This window comes from Chlorocebus sabaeus, chromosome 23 (genome assembly GCF_047675955.1).
Source record: "Chlorocebus sabaeus isolate Y175 chromosome 23, mChlSab1.0.hap1, whole genome shotgun sequence".
Classification (NCBI taxonomy): domain Eukaryota; kingdom Metazoa; phylum Chordata; class Mammalia; order Primates; family Cercopithecidae; genus Chlorocebus; species Chlorocebus sabaeus.
In genome coordinates, this window is record NC_132926.1 from 57,296,124 (window position 1) to 57,309,396 (window position 13,273).

Sequence of the window (13,273 nt, forward strand, 5' to 3'; positions counted from 1 at the left end):
AAGCCCCCTTTCTTATATTTTTAACATACTTTAACCGCACTTAACCATGCATTTGGAGGGGATTATAGATTTATGTTAAATATAGTAGGATATAAAAAGGAGCTTTGGAAGGTTGTGTGCAGGGTTAGAGAACTGTAATATCAGACCAGGGACTTTTAAGCCAGTGTTTACTGAGCTAAGCACTATGCTGAGCATTCACTTTGCACGGATTATCTCACTGAGTCTTCACTGCAACTCTTGTGGGGGTAATTGTTACTATTACTCCCATTTCTTAGAACTAGACACTGAGTCTTAGAGAAGAGAAGCCCGGTAACTTGCTCAGGGTTCCACACAGCAGGTACTGACAGGGTCAGCATTTGAACCCAATTCTGTCTGCTAACAGAACCAGAGGTTCCAGGCGTGGTATGCTGCCTCCTTACTGCAGGGAGTCCTTGTGGAAACTGTGGCCACCCTCTGCCTTAACGACCTTCATTGGCTGAAGAAATTATGGTTCAGTGTATGGATCAGTGACCTGAGAAATCAGGGTGCAGTGGAGTTGATCTTTTGTATAAGGCAAAAATAACTACTGAAAATGCTTTAAAATCCTGCTTTACATATGATACATGGGACTTCATGTTTGACACTGAGATACACAAGAGAACTGAAACCTTTTGGGGGGAGCAGCTCCTGCTGAGTGCATTACCTAGCAGAAAGAATTGGCCACACTCTTTGAATTACTTCCCTTCCACTCTTCTTCTGTTTCCTAGTGTATGTTGAACTCCTGTCAATTTTCTGCTTGTGGGATGCCATCGTTTTATGTGTACCTGGGCTGCCACTAGAGATAGCTTATTACACTTGTACAAATATGGGCCACAGTTTTCTCTCAACTGAGTAGGTCGGGCTAGGCGACATTCTGTGATTGTTTCAGGGAGAGGCTGGAAGCACAAACTCCAGCATTTTCTGGTTGGGCAAGTCACGTGGCAAGGCTGCAGTGAAGCTCAGTCCTGTCAGCTGATGCCATGAGGAATGTGGGCCCAGGAGAGCACATTATTCAATTATTATTTTACGAAAGAGGAGAAATTTAAATTCTTCCCTAATTTATTAAAGTGTTGGTAAAAAAATTGGAATGTTTTAAAAAGTAACATACCTGCCAAATAAAAACACCTCTGGGAGTGGCTGTAATCCCACCTGCAAATCCTGTTCTCGTTAGCTACCTCTAAGGAAGAGGGGCCTATGGTAGACCACGTGGGTAGACTTTGTGCTCCACCTCCTCCCCAATCCCAACATCTCACAGTGAATGGGGGCAAGGTGCGATTCTCCTCTCATTTGCTTCTCCTCTCACTGGTAGTGCTGGTCTGGTACCTATGGGAGTGGCAGTTCTGAGTCACCATGAAAAACCGATACTACAGTGGAAAAACGAACAGAGAAGTTCACTTGTGCAAGTCAAAGATGTGAACCTCAAAACAATAGTAACTATTGAGTTTAAGCCTTAAAAGCCTTAAATAGTCTAAAGACTATTATCACGTCGGGGTACTATTTATGATTAAGTTTATATTTAGTCAAAGTCTCTGAACCTTGTCTTTCTCATTTTAAAACATGTTGAACTGGGCTCAAAGGTTCTTGCTATAAATATCAATTGAACTTTCATGGTTACATTTGGATTGTGTTAATGGAAACAAACACAATTACCTTACAAGTAGGCCCAGAGTACTCTGGCTTCTCCCCTCAAGGCATCCCGGTTCCATAGAAATTTGAACTTGGAAATTACATAAATATGAGAGAGAGAGAGAGAGAGGTGTGTGTGTGTGTGTGTGTTTCTGCATGCAAATATATATGTATAGGTGGAGTTATGTTGAAATAAGGATTTAGTCTAGAAACTCTGTTGTGATGGTATTTGTCATCAATATTAGGTGACTGAAGAATGCATTTGTTGTTGTTGTTCTTAAGAGACGGACTTGCTTTGTTGCCCAGGCTGTAGTGCCATTGCATGATCATAGCTCACTGCTGCCTTGAATTCTTGGGCTCAATTGATCCTCCCACCTCAGCCTTTCAGTATCTGAGACTACTCTCATGCCACCATGCCTGGCTAATTTTTTTTTTTTTTGAGACGGAGTCTTGCCCTGTCGCCTAGGTTGGAGTGCAGTGGCAAGATCTCAGCTCACAGAAAGCTCTGCCTCCCGGGTTCATGCCATTCTCCTGCCTCTGCCTCCCGAGTAGCTGAGACTACAGGCGCCCACCACCACGCCCGGCTAATTTTTTGTATTTTTAGTAGGGATGGGGTTTCACCGTCTTAGCCAGGATGGTCTCGATCTCCTTACCTCGTGATCCACCCGCCTCAGCCTCCCAAAGTGTTGGGATTACAGGCGTGAGCCACCACGCCCAGCCGTGCCTGTCTAATTTTTAAATTCTTTTTTGTAGAGAAGGGGGTCTTGCTGTGTTGCCCAGGCTAGTCTCCAACTCCCAGCCTCAAGTGATACTCCTGCTTGGAGCTCCCACAGTGTTGGGATTACAGGTGTGAGCCACTATACCTGGCCAAGAATGTGTTTTCTAGTTGAGGAAAATGGGCCTCAGAGAGGTTGAATGACTCTCCAGGGTCATAAGCTAGTTAATATCAGAGTTGGTGCCAATCCTAGTGTTTGTATGTCTTGCCACCATAACTCTCATTGCCCCGTTGTGTTCTCACCTCCAAATCAGAGAATTGATATGCTATAAGACTCTTCATCTCTAATTTTATTTCATTTCCTTATGCATCCTATTCAAGCTACATTTGTTCTCTTGATATTAATGTAGGCTGTTGATCAGGTGATGTGAAGAATATTTTCAGAATAATGTTCTATTTTTTCTTTTCAGTTTATACATGTGACATCGAATTGCAGTCAATTTACAACTAACTATACAAATTAAGAAGCTGGAAAGCATGCAAAAAAAAAAAACAATTTTCTTTGGTCTTTATTTTTGACTCTGGAAAGTGATTCTAATCTCAGACAGTCTTTTAGTTGTAATAAAGACTACTAGGTAGCATTGTTTTTTTCCCCCTTAAATTTCCTCTCTCAGAACCCCTTTGTTCATTTGTCAGCTCAGTTTTAAAATAAGAACTATCAGTGTGAACTTTGATCCACATTAAGCTACATTTACACAAAAGCATAAATCACAGTACCTGGGGTTTGGGGCTGTTAAATGCTTTTCTTTCCTGGGCTCTGTGATCAAGAATGCAGAACAATAAAAAGCATGGAGCAAAAGAAGTTTTATGGCAGCTTTGAGAGCAGGAAATTAAGTTTTTTTAACATGCAGATGGGTGAAAGGCTGTTCTGTTGCATCTTGGATCAGTCAGGCAAGTGAACGTCAGTTTATCATTTTAGTGAAATGCAAACTGTAGAAATGGTTCCTACAGTCATATGAACAAGGAGCCCACACAGATGACTGCTTCAGCTGTTTAACTAGGAGCATACTTCCTCATATGACTCTTGAAATACACTCTTTTTGTTTTGTTTCTTTTCAAAAAAAAAAAAAAAAAAAACCAAAAACCAACAAAGACTATATACTATCATGCCTGTAGCCAAGTGGCTACGAAAGATAACTTACAGTGGATAACTGGGAATCTATGAACAGCAGAATAAGATAACATTTTTACCAGAATGATCTTCGATCTGTCCTGTTTACATACGGGATTTGTTAGCCCAACTGATAATACATGTGGGTGTCATCCCTTAAATGTAGGCCGTTTCTATGTGCAACACAAAGACATAGATAATCTGGAGTCCTGGTACAAATGGGCTTTGTGTGTGGCATTTTCACAACCAATAATCAGGGTCAAAGCTATCTGTAGCAGTTCTAGCAATGGGCCAAATGAGTGTACTGTTTAGTACATGCATAGCCTTTGGTTTCATTATGGCCAGACTTTTAAACTTTTTGTGATGAAGAACTCCTTTGCTGCTCTCCTGGGGATAGCGGTGCAAAGGGGATGTCATTGCACCACAAGATCTTGTAGTTGGCTGTGATTTACATTTCCTCTATTTAGAGAGATGGTGGCTGAGCCTTAATCAAGCTCATTAAGGATCTTTACCAGTTTAACCACAGAAGAATTTGTGCATTGGAGAAACTCAAGTTCTGTTGATGTGGGGTACACGCATTTATCTCCCCCCGATATGAATTCTGCTAAACTTTGCAATAGAACACTTAATTAGGAGTTGATTCTTAATACATGCTAACAATATCCAGTTTTTATGTTTCGGTGTAGATTGTAAAGTTCATATATTTTATATATTCAGCAAAGCTAATATATTTGAGTAGTGATTTAATTCATTGTGGTTTATAAAGTGCTTTGAAAACAGTTTTAGTTCAACTCTTATACTTAAATTTTTAGTGTTTATTGGCGTTTCTCCTTTGGAAAATGTTATAATTTTTAAAATGAGATTTCATTACATGTCAGAAGTAGCCTTAATTTTGCAAAACATGTTTCATTCACGTCTGCTGAGGCTAACGGTTGTCCAATGATGAATTTAGAAGAACACTGAAGGCCTGCTTATGATTCAGGGAGCTAGCGCTCTCATGTTTACCTTATTTGGCATGAAAAAACAAAATGCTCATTTCTCTTCTACTTTATATGTTGGCACCATTAAAACACTCAAAGCATATTATAATTGCAAATGGAATTTGGAATGGTGATATATTCTAGAAGTGGTATAAGCAAATTGCATTAAAAGGAATGCACGGAATGCAGCACTACTGCAGTAAGCCTGTCTGTCTTTCAGGTTGATCCCCTGTTTACAGTGCCAGCGCCACCACCGCCGATTTCCAGCAGTCTCACGCCTCAGATTCTACCCTCCTACTTTTCCCCATCTTCATCCAATATTGCAGCACCGGTTGAACAGCTTTTGGTTCGGACTCGTTCTGTGGGTGTCAATACGTGTGAAGTTGGAGTAGTGACAGAGCCAGAGTGTCTTGGGCCCTGTGAACCTGGGACCAGTGTGAATTTGGAAGGGATCGTGTGGCATGAAACAGAAGAAGGTAAATACAATTTATTTTTATATATTTCCCCATGCCCTCTTCCCCACGATGCATTTATGTCCACCTGTGAGGAGAATTTGTTTTGCGGTATTCAGAGAGGAATGAAAAGTGGTTTTTTCCGCTCTCTGGATTTGTGTTGGAAGGAAGAACTGTGTTTGTCCTCTTGTGCATGGCTGCTTTTACATTGCGGATGAGTCAGGTGTTTCGAGAAGTGATTCTCCTCTTTTAAGTGCTAACATGGAAGGACTGTGAGAAGCGGGTTAGGGTTTACTCTGCCCCTAAAAGGTATTGTGGAAATTGGGAAGGGAGATAGATCTCAAGTTTATTTAATTCTTAGGGTGCCAACCAATGTGTCTATCTTGACATGGTTGTTTTTGTGTTATGGAGGCTTATATTTATTTTCTGAATTGAGCCAAGGTTCTTGTACATAGTGAGGATCATGGTCATGATGTGGTTGTGGCCAGCTGGTGCTCAGAAGTAATGAGGCCAGGGCCAAAGACTTAAGCCCTAGTAACCCGGTCACTTCTCTTCTATGGCCAGAGACATAAAACCTTTTCTGTTCCTTAACTCAGCAAGCCTTTTGGCAAATGCAGTCCATTAGCCACAAGAGAAACAAGGTTCAAAGGAAATGGATCAGGATTAATCTGTCATTGCTATTGGAATATATATCAGAGCATATGCCATGCCGATAGTGGATCCAAACCTTGGCCATGTCTCATAGCACATGACCACCAGGTACAACGTGTTTCATATGGCCAGTGTCATTAACAAGCCGACCAAAACAAGCCAACCAATAATTGAAAACTAAGTACCAAGACGAGCTGCAGTGCTCCATTGGGGAATCAGTAGAGTAGAAGAGATAAGGAAGAAGCATGCTGCAGGGTGCTTCAGAGTGTACCAGGGAACAAAGAAAAATGAATGGGTGGGGAACTTTTTTCCCCAGTCAGTTAGATTGGTCAAAGATAAAGGAGATGACAGTTTGTTGATATCATGGTCATTTGCCAGAGGAGTAAGGGCAGGATGAGGGTAACACGAAGGGTCTGAGAGTCACAATTATTCATTCGATTCCTCTGAATCAAGGGGGAAAATTTGAGGGCCAAAACTCAAAGGGAGAAGGTGAAATGTATTCAAAAGTGACTGAGTGAACGGGGAATGTTGAGGGTAACTGCTGGGCAAGAAGTAGTTGAGAAAAAATAGTTGAGGATAGTGACAAACTGGGGAATGATAGAAGAAAATAAAAATAAATGAAAATCAGATGACAAGTGTTGAGTGTAATTCTTAAAAGGTAGAAAATGGCTTAAGCTGTTTCAAGGTAAAAAACAAAGGTTCTTAGAGAACTCTGATTTCTACATTTTACACTAAATATACTCTTGTAGGATATGTTTCATAATTAAATAAAAAATATTTTAGATGGCACTGGTAAGTATAAATAAAGAGTATACAAGAAAGAATCAGAGAAAAGGTCTGAAAGTATGACTGTGGTCAGCTCTTGTTTGCTCAGAGGGAAGTGATTAAAATTTACTTTTGTGGCTTCAGAAATGTTTGAGTTTTGGGTCTCTTCTTTCTTTTTGTACTTTTAATTTGGGTTTTTCAGATATTCTGGGAAGCCATTTGAAACAATACCGTGGAACCACATTGGGAGGAACTGATGTCAGAGGAGCCAGAATTTGTCTCATCTTGCTTGTCTGTTCAGTCACCCTCCAGTACAAGGGGTCCTATGTGGGGAGCAAGCTTCTATCATGTTATTCTCTTGGGTTGTGCAGTTTGCCTTCCCTTTCATTTTCTTTAAAGGTGGATAAGGCTTTCAGACTGACACTTCGGTGTGAAAAGTACAAAAAAGGATTCAAGACCTTAATAAGGTCACAGTGAATTTGTTTAGGTGCACATTTTCAGGAACAGCAAAATATTTGGAAAGTGTAAGGGTTAATTTCCCTCAACTTGAACATCAGATTTTTTTGTACTTGGATAATTTACTCATTAGGGTGAAATGCTGTCTTCCCATTTCTTAGCTATGACTTAGCACTCCCATCAGTTTATTGCTTGTCATGATTTTATTTATTCAAGTGTGGAGTAGGACTAAGTTCCTGCAGTGTGACCTCACTGGGTGGTAGATGTTGTAAAATTAGCCACAGACTTTCTGGAACAGCTGTAAAGCTTGAGTTATTTTTCACTTTGCTTAGAAGTCTGCCTCGTTTTGACTTTTAACCTTAGCCTCTTCTCAAAGATAGGATTATTTAGGAAAAAAATCAGGGTCTGAAAACTATAGCAGTACATAAGTTGATGTGGAATTCTGGGCATCTGCTTAAAGAGCTGTAAGATATTATTACTATTATTATTATTATTAGATAGTGATATACATAAAGCCTCACCAGTTCCACTCTGTCCTCAGAAAAACTGGTCTCCTGAGTCCAATGTAGCTGCTTTTATATGTGCTCCGATCCATCCATTTCTGTGGATATCTTTGTTCATTCGTACAATGGACTGATAGCTTTAGAAGGTTTTCAGGCTGTTGGCAGCTCCAGCTTTCTCTTGACTGCCTCACATTTTACAGGATTTGGAATGTGTGGATGTTTACTGTGGTGACAAGAAGGAGCTGGAGCTGTTAATAGAGTTATTCTTGCTGAATAAACTAAACTTCTGACCTCCAAAGAATTTAAGAACTCGTCTTAGTAAAGGCCTGGGTCATAAGATGTATGTTTAATGTGCAGCCATTTGCAAGAGCATTCCATTTGCATTTTTCTCACTACAGCGTGTTTAAAGCTCTTGTACCAATTTAAAAATTAAACCCACTTGACCATTAATTTTTTCCTTTTGGGAAAAACAAAGAGAGACACAGAACAAACACATTGGGAGCCAGTTATTTGGCAGGGCTGAAAGAGAGGGATTCCAGGAGAAGGGGAGGGGAGAGTAAGCTACAATAGTTTTGTAGTTTGAGGTTTCACTAACAAAGAGCTTCAAGTTGAGCATTTATAAAACTGTCAGGTGCCTTTGACTAATGTCCTGTAGATGGAGTTGAATAAAATCCTGTCCCTGGTATTTTCACTTTGAGAGTATTGTGTAACTGATAGTGTTTTCCACAAACCTAATTTGTTACGTGCGATCATATGTGTGTGAAGGTCATATATATATGCGTGTGTTTTAAGATCCTAGAATTTTAAGAGTTCATGTCTGCACTCTTTGGGGAATATTGAATATTACTGTGATTTCTTTGGATGGTTGGGAATTGCAAGACTGGACTAGGAGGATCCCCATTCAATACTTAATTGTTTCTTGTGTTTAGAGTTTCTCATTAGAGGAGGATTCTTTTAGTCATAGTCTTTCCCCTAGTGTTACTGCCAGTACATGAAGTACTAGTTGTCTAAGAACCAAGTTGTGCTCACGAATAAAGTGTTACTAGTGAAGTTCCCTCTGGAAAAAATTAACGAGTTTCAGATCATGCCTAATAGGAGAGAAAAACGATTACTGCATTTGGATGTTTGGTAATTCTACTCTGATCTTTTTTCTTTAAGGTGAATGCATAGGACCAATGATGTATGGTACAAAATTACTCACAGATGTTGGAAAGAATTTCCTTAGCATTTATTCCTGCCATTTGGGACACACGTGCCTCTGTATAGTCATTTGTTTGAAAATTTGCTCTTAAAAAAAAAAAAAAAACAGAAAAAAACATAGTGTATATAGCAATATGTGTAATACATATGTGCTGAACTTGGCTTTTTAGCCTTTATGAATGTGTTTCCTTTTGATTTTTATTGAATCATGTTTGTTATTGGCCTTTTTTTTTTTTTTTTTTTTTTTTGCCTTACCTGAAAACATACTTGGTTTAGCTGCATCTGTCGCCATTGTTATGCCTGTTATTTACTACTGCTCTGCCACTCTGTCATTCACGACCCTTTCACTTTTTTACTGGTTAAGTAAAGCCATGAAGAAAAGAAAGTGGGAGAAAGAAAACTGGTACTTGCCAAAGACGGTTCTCAGTGCTGTGCCTTTGAATCACCTTGGGAGCTTTTAAAACCCACTGATGCCCAGGCACCACCGCAGGCGTTTTAGTCTGGGTTGGCATTTTGGTCTGGTTTGGTATTGGTGTTTTGTCAAAGCTCCCTAGGTGATTCTAATGCGCAAACAAGGTTGAGAACCACTGTCTCGTGGCAAAGAGTTTATGTCTTAGCCCTCTGCAAGTTCCTTGACCTTTTCCCTGTAAGGAAGACACATGTTATTGCTTCACTTTCCCAGGTATAAAATGGACATAGGGACACCTGTCCTGCTTACCTCACGGATAGTGTCCATCAAGATGCTATGGCAGGTGAGCAGAGTTGTTTAATCACTGTGCTGATGAAGAAGAGGGTCTGGCTTTGTTCCTCAACGTGAACTCCACAGAGGATTTAAGAGGCTTAACAAACAACTGGTAGTACCAGTCTTCCTAAGTTATTGATATGGGAAGAGTGGACCCTACTGTTGATTTCTCAAGTGAGCCAGATGCAATACTTCTATTTCTGTGTGGCCTCTGCTGAATTATTTTTGAGATGATTCAGAACCCCATAGTATTAAGGAAAGTTGTTAATGTAGCAAATATAGAATTGTGCTTGGAGAATCAGATTTTTCGGGGGTGGGGGCAACAGAAATACAAAGGGCAACTTACCATAGTGACTGTTGTTTTAATGAGAAGACTCAGCACCTGGTGTGAGAGGAAGAATGCTTGTTTGTATGAGGACCTTCTTCACCTGATGCATTTTTCAAGGAAGGAAATTGACTTTGGGAATCAGTGTTTTCGGGGTAGTTAATTGGAGAAAAAATGGTTCTTTCTTTTCTTTTCTTTTCTTTTTTTTTTTTTTGAGACAGAGTTTCGCTCTTGTTGCCCAGGCTGGAGTGCAGTGGTACGATCTTGGCCCACTGCAATCTCCACCTCCCGGCCTCCTGAGTAGCTGGGATTACAGGCACGCGCCACCACGCCTCGATAATTTTTTAATTTTTAGTAGAGACGGGGTTTTTCTCCATGTTGGTCAGGCTGGTCTCGAACTCCTGATCTCAGGTGATCCACCCACCTCGGCCTCCCAAAGTGCTGGGATTACAGGCCTGAGCCACCCCACCTGACCAAAATGATTCTCTTTTAAATCACCAGGGATGTTCTTAAATTCTTCTGCTTCGGGCCAGGTGCTCCTGTATTTCCAAAGTCATAAAGATGATGGTGTTTAAGTGTGCAGTGCAGGAGGAGGTTCGAGCTAATTCTTGGTTTTTTTTTTTTTTTTTTTTTTTTTTTTTTTTTTGAGACAGGGGTCTCAGTTCATCACTCAGGCTGGAGTGCAGTTGTTGTGATCATGGCTCACTGTTGCCTCGATCCCCTGGGCTCAGGTGGTCCTCCCACCTCAGCCTCCCAAATAGCTGGGACCACAGGTGCATACCACCACACCCAGCTCTTTTTTTTTTTTTTTTCCTGTATTTTTTGTACACATGAGGTTTTGCCATGTTGCCCATGCTAGTCTTGAACCCCTGGACTCAAGCGGTTCACCTGCCTTGGTCTCCCAAAGTGCTGGGATTATAGTGAGGTATCTTACTCAGCCTCAAGCTAATCAATTTAAAAGGTAAATAATCCTATGTAATGGAAAATGAATCTGTAGTATTGTTATTCCTGTTCTGCAGTATTTGCTTACCAATCTTACTACTGAAAATAGAACTTTTCTTTTGAAATTCTGATTAATTTGAGGCAAGATTAAACATTAATTCAGGCTTACTTTGTATTTCAGTAACAGCATGGAGTTGGTATAGTACTTTACAGAGTGAAATATTTATTGAGGTATTTCATAGTGACTTTATCAATTCAACTTTGACTCTCAAGAGGAATAAGATGTCTGTATTTCGTTACCCCTATCCAAATCAGTGGCGATTATAACAGTGCAATGATGGGGAACTTGAGATGTCTAGTGCGCATGCTTCTTATGACTCCTGTGCTAAATGGAGATAAATCAGCCCCCAGTATGTGAGTTGGGCAGGTGAGCATGGTTGTTTAATTACCATGCTAATGAGAAAAAGGGCCAAGTGGTGAGCCTCCACATGAACTCTACAGAAGTTTTGAGGGGCTGGAAGAACTACTAGTTAGTGCCACTCTGTATTGGCTGTGAACTTTCCCCTTGGCTTCCTGGGCCATCTTGCCATGGAAGTTGTCAGTGAAAGTGTAGGTGGTTCCTATCATTCTGAGCAAACTGTCGCAAGGACAGAAAACCAAACACCGCATGTTCTCACTCATAGGTGGGAATCGAACAATGAGAACACTTGGACACAGGAAGGGGAACATCACACACTGGGGCCTGTTGTGGAGTGGGGGGAGGGGGAGGGATAGCATTAGGAGAAATACCTAATGTAAATGACGAGTTGATGGGTGCAGCACACCAACATGGCACATGTATACATATGTAATAAACCTGCACATTGTGCACATGTACCCTAGAACTTAAAGTATAATTAAAAAAAAACAAAAAGTGTGGATGGTTCCTTGAGGTTCATCACCATTGTCAGCAGAGCAGCTCAGGGTACCAGTCACTTCTGAAGTTCACAAGTGCTACCCACTTTCATATGGAGAAGGCAACCCAAATAGTGAATCAAATCTGTATATTTACTGGACCACATACCATCTTAGTTACCTCTGATTATTCTGAGTACATTGATGAAAAAAATTTTTTTAGTAAAAATAAAATCGAATTAAGGATACGTAATAAACAACAAAACTCATCAGGGTATTTTCATTTTAAGATTAATGAGGGCCGGGCACAGTGGCTCATGCCTGTAATCCCAGCACTTTGGGAGGCCAAGGTGGGCGGATCATGAGGTCAGAAGATCGAGACCATCCTGGCTAACATGGTGAAACCCCGTCTCTGCTAAAAATTAAAAAAAATTTTTTTTTTTTTTTTTGTATAGTGGATGGTGCCTGTAGTCCCAGCTACTTAGGAGGCTGAGGCGGAGCTTGCAGTGAGCTGAGATGGTGCCACTGCATGCCAGCCTGGGTGACAGAGTGAGACTCTGTATCAAAAAAAAAAAAAAAGATTAATGAAATATTAGCAGTTTCATAGAAAAATACAGAAGGTAAAAAAAAAACGGAAGACAGGTCTTCACATAGGCATACAATAGACAGTCAATAAAGGTGTACTGAATGGAGAGAAAGGAAGGAATTGTCCTGGGTTTTGTGCCATTTTCCTGGATTTGCTTTACTCATAGACCTACTTGTTTTATGCTTTCCTGATGAGGGAATGCAGCCAAATTTGGATATGATGAGTGATTGTGTATTTTGTGGGAAAGCAACAACATAGACCGTCACTTTAACTCTTGTCGATGTGAAAAATAAGCTGTTGTTGAGTAGGATTCAGTTTAATGTTTTAGATCAAATATTTGTTTTTTGGTGTCATTTGTGTATATATTTTCGTGGTGACATTAGGTGCTAAGTAATGAACCAATAGGTTTAAAACTCACTGTGTAAAGACACTGTTACCTCTTTTTTTGTGTTGGTTGATATTGTAGCCAGGTTTATTCTTACATGTGAATATATAATGGAAAACTTTAAAACTAACTTTTTCTTAGGACTTATGGTAAAAGATGTAAGCTCTATCTTGTAATATTTGTGTGTACATGTGGTATTGTTCTGCTTTTTAGTCTTCTTCCTGTAAAGAAGGAATTAGTAAGGAAATCTTTTTTTTTTTTTGAGAGAAGTCTTGCTCTTTTCCCCCAGGTTTGGGTTGAGTGCAGTGGCTTTATCTCGGCTCACTGCAACCTCTGCCTCCCAGGTTCAAACGATTCTCCTGCCTCTGCCTCCCAGGTAGCTGGGATTAAGGCGCCTGCCACCACGCCTAGCTAATTTTTGTATTTTTTAGTGGAGACGGGGTTTCACCATGTTGGCCAGGCTGGTCTTGAACTCCTGACCTCAGATGATCTGCCCGCCTCAGCCTCCCAAAGTGCTGAGATTACAGGTGTGAGCCACCGCACCCGGTCAGGAATTAGTAAGAAAATCTTGAGTGTCTTAATATTGTAGTGACTTTGAGCTGAAGAGGTATTTTCTAATTACAAAATGGAGATGGTCTCATTGGTTGCAAAGAATAGCTTGTTATCCTAGGTGGACATTTGATTAAAGTATTCCACTGACATTTAAAAAATAAGTTCTCACAGCAGCTTTATTGAGATATAATTCACATAACTTACAATCTATCCACTTGAGTATAATTCAGTGTTTTTTTTGTGTGTGTGTGTATTCAGAGTTGTACAACCATCACCACAATTTATTTCAGAACATTTTGATCACCCTGAA

At 40.3% G+C, this 13,273-nt stretch overlaps 1 protein-coding gene across 4 annotated transcripts in view; it reads left to right on the forward strand.

The window, feature by feature from the left end:
* Window positions 1-13,273, forward strand: part of ZNF608 (zinc finger protein 608) — a 113,067-nt gene that overhangs the window by 42,738 nt on the left and 57,056 nt on the right. For all 4 annotated transcript variants that reach the window (XM_038008468.2, XM_038008471.2, XM_008014276.3 and 1 more), the window contains one exon: window positions 4,731-4,986. In XM_038008468.2, coding sequence (XP_037864396.2) covers window positions 4,731-4,986 — 256 coding nt within the window. The remainder of the gene's footprint in view (window positions 1-4,730; window positions 4,987-13,273) is intronic.